The sequence below is a fragment of the Haplochromis burtoni genome, unplaced genomic scaffold, assembly GCF_018398535.1.
Source record: "Haplochromis burtoni strain Fernald_Lab_line unplaced genomic scaffold, NCSU_Asbu1 Contig_42, whole genome shotgun sequence".
NCBI lineage: Eukaryota > Metazoa > Chordata > Actinopteri > Cichliformes > Cichlidae > Haplochromis > Haplochromis burtoni.
This window is the reverse complement of record NW_024582403.1, coordinates 1,721,112-1,732,126: the sequence shown is the minus strand read 5'-3', so window position 1 is coordinate 1,732,126 and position 11,015 is coordinate 1,721,112. Positions and strand designations below refer to the sequence as shown.

Genomic DNA, 11,015 nt, shown 5'->3' with positions numbered 1-11,015 from the left:
ATTATTTTTACATTTAAGATGATATAGGATGATGAACTTTATACACTGTGACAGATGGAGGAGGCCTAGTAAAAAGAGCAACAAAGGACTTTCACGCAGAAGACTGGGGTTTGAGTCCTGCATGAAAGCTAGAGTTGATTTGACCTAGCTCACTTATTCGTTTTTAACGATTATTTCTAGTTTTTAGTCACAGACGACACTTGGACATCTCATCCTCAAGTTAGACCCTTTCACAGTGTTAATCACAAAAAGATTTCCTACCTTGAAGGGATGTGAGGAAAAATGAAACATCAGAGCTCTTAACACCTCATTTTATTGTCCCAACATTCAAAAGTACAAATAATTCAAACACAACAGTTTTATGAAAAAGAAAAAACAAACATTTACAGCAAGATTTTTATTTTGTTTCCAGTTTCAGAAATGACCTAAACTAGCAAGGATAACATGAAGTCATTCATCGCAGTAATTGGATTAATAATAAGAATAAGAATACTAAGAATAATAGCAATAATAATCATAATAATCATCATTGATAATTGTTAAGTAATAACATAAGCAGGAGAGAGTAGAGAGAGCCGCGGTCATGGGGCCCCGTGAACATTTTTTCGTCTTTTTTGTCTTTAAAGATTTCATTTATAGATTTTTCAGATAGTAAACAAACACGTCTCAGGAGGAAAATGAAAACTGACAAGAAGAGCCTAGTTCCTCTGTTCACCTTCCCTCCTCCACTACTGGCTGCGTTGTTCCTACTGGCAGGCTGCCACTATAAGGCGCTACAGGGGATGGTGTGAGCCATAGGGGTTGGGCATAGAGCGAGGTGACGCAGCCCCATGTTTCAAACACCCTGACATGCACACACATTCGCACACACATTCTGAGCTGTCTCAGTCACTTGCACGCGCAGGTGCACTCAGGGACACACACATCTGTATATATGTGCCAAGAAATTAATTAAAAAAACTAAAAAAACAAAGAGGAAAGCACAGACACTGAACATATGTATATACTGTACATACACACATGGATGTACTCCACACTAACAAACGCATGTGGACAAACACACAACACGCACACAGTTACTTAAAGGAACATGCATACAAACATGCACAAATGCGCGCGCGCACACACACACACACACACACACGTGCACACAGGGTTTAGGCGGAACACAGGCACGCATCGTAAGAGTTCAAAAGTCATACAGTGTAGGAAATAAGTTCACACATCAGAACATTCTACTGGGGTCGTTGCATAATTCAAGCTCCCGACTGCAGCGGGGAGCATGAAGGGGTCTGGTTGGTTGGTTGGTTTGTTGCTGTCATGACATTTTCGAACATTAAGCAACAGGATGGCAAAGATGACGGTTGGATAATGGTAATGATATTAAATGACCCAGCTTGTCAGATGAGTGAGGTGTGAGAGAGGAGGATGTACTATGCGAGCATGCGTCTGAGTGTTTCAAATGCTCTCCGCACACCTCCTTCATGTTTTCAAGTCTTAACAACAAACAAAAAAAATCCAATTTCTTATATTTATACTTCTGGAACCATTCCCCCTACCTTTCACCTTTCAAAATATATAATATATATCATATTAGAGTATATAAAATATAGAATCGGTACAATCCCTTTTTATACCTCCAGAGTACTTCTTATGTATAGCAACAACTGCTGGAAAGAACAGTTGGTGTGCAATGGTAACAATTTCTCAAAGATTTGTTGGTACGTCATTTGAAAACATGATGAACATTCTTAAAAATAAGTTCTGACTCTTTGACCGATTTAGTCCAGTGCAATGAATGACCCTCGAACAACAATTTTTAATGTCTGTCTGCCCGAGCCTCCGAGAGCTGAATGTCATACAAAATGCTAACCGAAACGGAAAACTATGCTTTCAGACCCACATTTTTGCATAAGGTTTCATCACAAAGCGGTAGTAAGTGGAGGGAGGGTGTGGACGGAGTGGCTTATTAGAACTACACAAACTTATCACAGGTTATATTGAACCAGAACGACTGTTTATAACATTCTATTAAGACTAAACTTTATTGAAAAAGATCTAAAGATTTCATTTTAACAAGACAAGAAAAAAGCAATAGCAAATTGAACTATTAACTAGGTTATGCATAGCGAGTAACTGTTTCTAGTAATAAGGGAAGAGCGTCCCCCGACCCTCCAGACATTTTTTTCAGTTTTCTTGACTTTTAGATTTTTTTTATATTGTAATTTTGATATATTGGTACAAAGCACAAACGTACTAAAAGTTCTCTCAGTGCAGTGGACTACTGGAAGAGCCTCTCCACTAGTCGCTTTGTTCCCTTTTGCTCAGAAACGCCCCCCTCCCTGTACCAGAATCACGCAAATACACAGACAATGAAACAAACAAATAAATACATAAATACACAGATAAATTAATGAATCATAAATATAGAATAAATACAAATAAATAGAAAAATAAATAGTTTCAAAAATAGATAAGGAAACAAACCGTTAAACCAACACGTTTATACTCTAAGCTTTTGTTCGGTTTCTTTTGCCGCGGTAGTTAACTAAAAGTTAATCCAATTTTTTTTCTCCACAAGCAACATGACAACAATTGAACAGTTTCCTCACAAGTTTTTCTAAGTAACTGAACCACCACTTCATAATAAATTGTCATATGAAAAAGACAAGCTCAAACGAACAAAAGAACAGTGACAACTCAGATAGTACAGTAGATATTGTAAAACAAATGTAGACTATATATATATTTATATATATCATCTATTTGTACACAGCAAATAAAGACACAGTTGTCATAGATCCTTTTTAAGGAAACAAATATCTAGACTAACGGAACTAGCTAATCATCATTAAGTTTTGACAAACGTTTCACGCTCAGCAAGTAACCTAAAAGTCAGCAAACCAACAAAAAAAAACCCCCAAAAACAAATAAAAAATTTGTTCAGTGATTCTTACAAGGCCCGATTTAGTCAAATCTGATTATTCAGTAAAGAAATAGTCTCACCAGATTTCTGGGCCAACATTAAACAAATATTAAACAAAGAACAGCAGCTCAATTCAATGCCAACATCAAAGTAGTTTTTTTTCTTTAAACAACACATAGAACAACAAACTTGGATATTTAAGATATGTGAATAATGTAGTATAGCACCTACTGTTGATCGCTAAAAGGAAGTTCTTCTCAAATGTAAGAGCGAAGAAAATGATATAGATAATGTATAGTATGCTTCTAAATGGATAGATGTGTATATATCTATTTACTGAGATCCCATATCGACTGATGACAAAAACAGGAAAACAAGCGGACAAAGGGTCTTCTTGCTTTGGGCTCTGGACTGTGAGGATGGTTAGGCCTCGGAAAGACCCCTCTCCCTTCCCTTTTGGGTATCGCTGAATAATTATGCACTAGTACATGTGTGAAAAATTACCAAAATCACCTGCCTCAGATTGCATCCTTTGTTCACAAAACCTTCCATCTACAAAATCGCTACCAACTTGGATTCCCCAAAAAACAACCTCCGATCCTATAAAGTACCACGGCAGAACGACAAGACAAGGTGGTGCCCCCTCCCACCCGCCCCGGCCCCCCCTAGTTAGCCAGTCAAAATATTTTTCTCTTTTTTTCAAATCCAGATTCTTGTAAAAATTCTTCAATAATTATTATTTTAATTATCATTTATAAAAATAGATCTTTCTATTTATTTTTATCTTTTTCTAAACGTGTTTTTTTTTTCCAAGCAAAGAGATCTTCTCTTTGGCAACAGTGTTATTTTTTTTCTTAAATTACTGAACGTGTCATCAGCAAAGCTAACCCATCCCCTCCCTTGCCCCATCTCCCTGAACCCCAAGTGAGGAAAGACATTATGTTTTGTTTGCGATACAAAACAAAAACAATGTTAGAAATTCATTTTTTTTCTACATCAGAGTTACCGGGATCCCGTGGAATCCCGTTTGTAATCGGTAAGGGGACGCTTTGAAATACACGCTAAAAATGAATGAATGGTTCACCAATTTAAAAAAGAGCCGCCTCCCGTTTACTAGACGGGGAGGTATATAATACTACCGACAGTGGATCCGGATTTACAAAAGAAAAACAAATCCTGAATCAAGACAGAGAAAAGGCTCCAATCGAAAGAGGACGTTCTCTTCTCTGAAATAAGGGGATACAGGGATTTGCTACTGTTTTACACAGAAGAGAAAAAACATTATAACAACCACAAGAAACGGAAAGAATATACAACAAAGAGAAGCCTGCATTATCGCAGGAGCTTCCCAAAACTCGTGAACGTTTTCATCATTTCATTTTTGTAATACTTAGGCAACGTTGGCTTATAGGTCCAAAGTTATAATATAAGCCATTTCTAGTTCAATTTGCTTGATGGTTTGTTGGTTGCTTTATGTTCCGGTTGGAGTTTGCTGTGTTGGATGGCTGTAGTAGGGTGGTAGTGGTAGTGACTGAAGGGGCTAAGGGATGGGTGGAGGTGGGGGTAGGGGGGGTTGGGGGCAATTTTGGAGCAGACAAAGTCGTGGGGCAACTGCTTCTACCTGGTAAAGTTCAGGACTTGTGTGTCTTGTTAGTCTTGAAGGAGACTTGCAAGACGCGGTCGCCCAACCTGTAGCCGTTGAGACTGGCGATGGCCATTGCCGCCTCGTCGTAATTTGTCATGGTGACGAAGCCGAAGCCTTTGCACTTGTTGGTGTTGAAGTCACGGATCACCTTGACGTTGTTGACTGCGCCGAACGGCCCAAACAGCTGCCAGAGCACGCTTTCGTCTGAATCTGGGGACAGGTTGTACACAAAGATGCACCAACCGGTGCCCGTGTGCCCGGGGATGTTCATGCCAACCAGGCTGGTCATGCTGTCAATAGTGATAGGTGAAAACCTGAGAGGAGAGGCACAGTTGGGAGGAAGAAGAGAAAACGGCAAGCGTTAACTGGGCAAGTTGAGGCACACAGAGAAACAGCGTCTGCATCTGCTGTACATGAAATCGCCCTAACCAGTGAAAAACAAAAAGGTCCTGCCATGATCCTCGCCTGAATCGCACGCTACTCTCTACAGCCAAATAGTCTGGTCAAGCCACTGATCTCAAAGCCAAACCACACCATATCAGATAAACATGCAAGTACTCCGTACGAACGTATGTGCAAATATGTCAGGGCAGTCTGCATTCGTTTGCTAAGCTGCCACTAAATCCTCCAAGAACTCTTTGGCTCTGAAAAGTCTCCTGTCTGGAATGATGACGGTGCTGTGTGCTCTACGCTGTATTTCTGCTGAAGGAGATGCAGATGAAGGTTTTCTCTTTGTGCCCCTGAGTGGCTCCTTTAGGTGTTAAATTGCAGGAAGTCGCTGAATTAAACTGTTGCTAGAAATTCATGAAAGATCATGCACCAGCCTGCTAAATCTGTTCTCATTCGCCTCATAATCTTCTCCTTTTTCTTGTGATGCAAGAGATTTGAATCCTCAGTTGACTTCACTTAATTGCCTTTCCGCTCAAAGGAAAGGGAGAGGAGAAAAAAATACCCCCACCTTTAAATAAAAGGTAAATGAGATAAAAAGGTTCATTTCTTATGCCACCTCTCTTCAAGAAACGACTATAGGCATTATTGGGAGTGCTTTAATTGAGATTTCCGCTTTGCTGCAGCTGTCTCAGAGATGGCTGCTTTCTTAAGGAAAAGGAGGGAGGGAAGAGGGAGCAAACTAAATGGAAAATGGAAGCACTTTACAGCCCAGTGGCATTAAGGTACAAAGTGTATTCCTCCCCCTTCTCCCCTCCTGCAGAGCGTTCTGATCTGTTCTACTCCAGAGCTCGTGGCACTGATCGATAGCGTTGCTTGCTGCTCGGGGCCCAGAGCCTCCTGTTTCCAGTGACTATATGTGGTCAATCACTACGACCTTCCTGCATGACTTTGGTCATACAGAGTTTGCTTGCAGTTGTTTCGGATGCTAATACTTGCCTCAGGTTAGCAAGATCATCAACTGTAAGGAGCTCTTTGCAGCAATTACACTTTTGTGATTTAGATCAAATTAGTGTGTATAATTAAGATGACATGGACTCAAAGTTATAAATCTGCAATATTTTGATCTATTTTTTTTTTTTTAAATTACCTACCACCACAAGACTCTTGCAACAAGAAACTAGGTTATAATAGACACCAAATCATGTGGCCTCCCTTTCTTGTTGAGAGGATCCTTTAGGATGAATCTTAAAAGGCCTCACTGTCTGACATGCTCAGCCACACTCAGGCCTCTTTTATGTTTAAAAAAACTTCATGCCAATTGTAAATTTAAGCTGGACAACGTCAGGTTTCTGGCTAAATGAAGGCTAGCTTACACTGGATTTGTGAAGGTGGAAATGAGTGTGCCTGTATGTATGTGTGCGTATGGGTATGCAAGCATACCCACTAGAGTGGGACCGAGCACTAACCAGTGTTACAGACCAGACCACGGGTTGCATAGCAACTGTGTAGCTGACCAGATATCTATTCTGTCCTTTCTAAAGCTAAACCATTTCCAGCTCTTAACACTTTCCTTCTCTTTCCTTTCAAATAATAGCCCCAGATCACTGAAAAACACTTGCAACTTGATGACATGCTTTGCAATCAGGACCGCTAAATCAGACACCTATTTTCACCTTTTAATAAAATGATGTAAAGACTCGGGTTGAGGGTAAAGTGCTTACCGGAGAGCGTTAAACCTTTGAATGTCATATTGCATCACTATGAGAGTTATTCTGCAAAAACATGATCTTGTTTGACAAAATTACAGGTTTTTAGAGGAACTTGCAAAGAGAAAATATCTCTCGAGCTAAACCTTGGGTTCTGTTTGAGTTTCTAAGCTGACTGACTGATGATGCCCCCTGTGCTTGCAACATGCAAGGTGCCACCGTCAGCACATGGAACATCTATCACCACAGTGGCTGCTGCTCTGGGTTATGTAACACCTATGCTGGTGAGAAAGCAAAATGAAACATGGAGGCGAAGGAAAGGAGTTTGAGCAGAGCAGTGCCGAGCAAAGCTGGAACTGTCTGCAGTGAAACAGCATTTCCTGTTTCCAGCAGGGATCCAGGTTCATCTAGCCTTATCAGAAGTCCTAGCTAAACTTTTCTTGAATTCTATTAGCACTAATTTTCATTTTGTCATAGGTTGTATCTGACTGACAAAATGTTTGATTCTAACATACATTCACAGTGACAAATTTTAAATTTGACCCTAAAGGGAGACCAAGCTCTAGATTTATGGCGACAAGGCAGGAGAACCTGAATCCAGTAGAAATAAAACCAACACACCTAGAAATGAGAAGTTTTACACCAGAGAACAAAATCTGTTGAAACAACCCAAAACAATCCAAACAACACCAGCACTTTCATAATCAAAACAAAGCAAATTCATCACCACTGAAAACAAGGCTGATTGGGTTTTTTTTTTTTTTTACACTTTGAGTGGTTGGGAAGGTTTTAAAGCCAACTGAAGCTGACGGGGGAAAAAACATACAAACAAATCAAAGAACCAAGAATGCAGTTGACCTTGAACGAATTTGCAAATGCAAAGTGATTGCAAAAATGCAAGGAAAAAAATAATAAAAAATAAATAATAAAAACAAACAGGAAAAAAGGATATTGAAAAATCACTGAGTCAACATGGACATCTGGCATTGGGTGAAGTTTTTAATTACCTCTTTACGCCATAGGCCATATTAAGCAAATTGTCCAGCCTGTAAAGAGAAGGAGGGTTCTGGGGTTAATGGTGGGCAGATGGTCGACTCACTCAATGGAACTAATGTTAAGTCCCTGCAGGAACTGCATGGCCCTCCTCACTCAAGAACAAACAAACCCATCTATAGTTGGTCCATTACACTGAGGAGCCCCACCAGAAAATGCTATCATCAGTTAATCAGTGAATCTACAGTACAATCAGTATGCTCTGCACTCGCTCAGTCGGCCACTGAGCTTCTTCGTAGGCCTCATCGTAGCCCTGCAATCGGGCACGTTAATATTACTGTAGGTGCGACCATTTAATTCTTACACAGCAGTTGACTGGTCACAGTTCAGGATTACAGTTGCACACATAACACTAAGGGCAGGCAGTGTGTTAGCACAGCATTGCTCTAGGCCATACTAGTATGATAGCCTAGCCACAATGCTACGCAATTGCAAATCGTAATCTTGCATGTGGGTATCCATACAATTTATGACACCACATCGATGGTTTATTACGATGGAGGTAAATGAGAATTTATTTTCAGGTTCTACGCTCCTGAATTTGTGTTAACTCGATTAAGAGAACACTTGAGATGGCAGGAAATGATCAAGAGTTCTGTCAGTGTAATGGTTTGGCATTTGAACGATGGTGAGCGAGAGAGGTGACGATGATTAGTCGTGTTTCTATGCGATGGGAAAACACAAAAGCACAACTGAATGTTAAACTAGGCGTGAAATCGTGAATGCTGTCTTTGTGGCTGGGGTCAACCTGTTAAGTGCTAACAGGTCGGGTGGAATGGCAGCGTGTTAGTCAGAGGGTGTGCTCTGTCTAAAAGGGTTAGGTTTGGGGAGATGTTCTGCTTTCGTAATAATTTCAGCCTGCGAGCTACAGCCATTGCAGTCATCTGGGGTGAACTACTATTTGTGTGTTGTTTAAGAACCAGGCAGGCTTTGTGTGTCTGTGTGTGTCTGTCTGGGAGCTGGGCTTTGGAAACCTGTGGGCTGTATGAAACGTTGGCCCTCTTGGATGGATGCAGCCTGCTTAGTGACTCAATGACCTTCATTCCTCACTTGGGTCTGGCCTGTCTCATGTCTTATTAACTCCTCTGGCCTAATGGACAGGGGCAACGGCTTATTGAGCAACAGCTGGCCAGCGACGCCTCGTTCCTCTTGAAAACACTACAAACTCTCTGACTTTGACTCGACTGTCAGGGTTGTTTCTCCTTTTCTCTTGCTTCCTTGCAAAAACAGGAACTCACACAGGCACACAATCTTCTATGCGGTGCACATTTTAAAGAATGTTAAATTTCAATAATCTATATTTCAAGGCAACGTTATCACTGCCTTGAAATATAGCCTATATCACACACACACATCCTGATTATTTAAGCAGTTGTGCAGCCTTGTAGTAAATATCTTGCATATTAATAATAATAATCACAGTACTATTTGTATTAATCAGGTTAAATGAAATTTACTCTGCCTGTTAGAGATAACAGATTAGTAATCTTCTAATCAGGGACAATTTAACACCAGGATGCCAGGTAATTGTAGCTAATTCTCTTATAAATGAAAAACACTGCAACATTGTACTAACCTGTGTTCAAAAATATTAATTTCACAAATTAATTTCAAGACATAATCTTCTGAGGGAACTGCTCAATTTTGTAAATAAATTGATAATGTGGTGACCTACATTGAAACCCCTCATTGGAGGTAAATTACATAACCTTTTGACAGTTTACATAAACCTTCTGGGTAAATGATAGACCTGCTTATTGCTTGGCTTCATGGTGTGTCTGCACTGTAGCACTGTTCTCACTTAAAATTACCAAGCAGTACAAAAGCAGCCCTAAAACAAAGAACAAAAGTGGAGAAAAGGATATACGGAATCATTAAAACAGTAATTAGCTCATTACGTGGGGAGGGAACGAGCAGCCTGCTTTGTGGGTAAATGAGTCAATTGGAGAGGATGCTCAGAGGAGAGGCGCTCCAGGCTCGGGAGCATGAAGACATCTGCTGGCCGATGGGCCGTTGGGCCACAACAAAACAACCTGCTGCTAACACACTCTCTCGCTCTCCTTTCTCTCAAACATGTACGAATCCACACTGATGCAAGCTCGCCACGCAAACACTCTGCCAGCTTTTCACGCTGCCTCTCCAAGCTGGATGCAAACAATAGGGCTTTTGTGCTGTCTGTCAATGCATGTTAATGGTGGAATGGGCGTTTTTGTGTTTTCCTTTTTAAAACAAAAATCTGTTCAATTAAAATTGGCTCCTGCCCTGGATATAATAAGGCTAATTTGCTAATTAGTACCATTAGTTAACGACAGAGGATCGGAAGCAAGCGGGGATCTAGGGCTTCGCGTATTGTGCTTGAGTCGATTATGTTTGCCGTCTTGGAGAGGGACCGTACGAGCACATTATACATTAGCTTGCGTTACGGCAGGCCCACATGATTTACTCACACAGGACAGATGTAATTATCGCTGCAGCAGGATTGTACTGTGCCAAGACGATTTATTAAAAACTTGGGTCTCCTAAACAACATTCTTACTATCTAAAACAACTTTAGCATCTATGGTGGATTTTCTTTCCAGTACTCGTTGCTAGGTGCACATAAAATGTGTCTAACTTCAAAAATAGTTGGAAGTAAGCAAAACAAGAGATCGGTTCTGAATAAATGCAGTTTTTCATCCTTAGTCCTTCTTAAATTTTGTTAAAAAATTGGAAACCACACATATCAACCCCATTTATAACTTTTAAGTGTTAAGGATTTTAGCAAAGGGCTCGGGAGCAGAGAGCAGGAACACAGGGACACGGTAAGGAAGTGTACTGTGGTTGTGAGTTGTGATGAGAAGCGACAGCTCTCCTGCAGAGCCTGTAAATTGGCTTGGCGTATCACAGACACACAGCCACGCTACATCGCTCAGGTGTCACACCAGGGAAGCTGCTCCAGAAGAAAAATACCTTCCAAGCTCTGACTTTGATGGAGAGTAAACAGCACGACCGGCTTAGTGTTATTGAAAGAGAGGAAATTGTGTAAGCACATATTCTGTCTTCAGTTCTAAAACATTCTTGTTGGATAATATGATAGTGTGCTGTTTCTGTTTTCTTATTGGTTACTCAGGTGAAAGGTAACTTGAGCTTAAGGAGTACGCTCAAACTACCTCTAGGTGCCATAATATGATGATGTTTGGGTCTTTAATGACAGCATATGACTGGGTAGGATGCCACACAGTGTACGAACTACTGTATATTAACTTGGTGTTAAGATTACTGACCTGGGCAAAAACGTTTTTTAAAGACATGAAGA

At 40.5% G+C, this 11,015-nt stretch overlaps 1 protein-coding gene across 9 annotated transcripts in view; it reads right to left on the bottom strand.

The window, feature by feature from the left end:
* Positions 1 to 296: 296 nt before the first annotated feature.
* The window catches only part of elavl4 (ELAV like neuron-specific RNA binding protein 4), a 74,484-nt gene continuing 63,765 nt past the window's right edge, over positions 297 to 11,015 (bottom strand). For 7 of the 9 annotated variants that reach the window (XM_042220076.1, XM_005920757.3, XM_042220079.1 and 4 more), the window contains 2 exons: positions 7,675 to 7,713; positions 297 to 4,885 (listed from right to left, as the gene is read on the bottom strand). In XM_042220076.1, the coding sequence (XP_042076010.1) occupies positions 4,558 to 4,885; positions 7,675 to 7,713 (367 nt within the window). In that variant the 3' untranslated portion in view covers positions 297 to 4,557. The remainder of the gene's footprint in view (positions 4,886 to 7,674; positions 7,714 to 11,015) is intronic. The other 2 variants (XM_042220077.1, XM_042220078.1) reach the window with 1 other exon arrangement.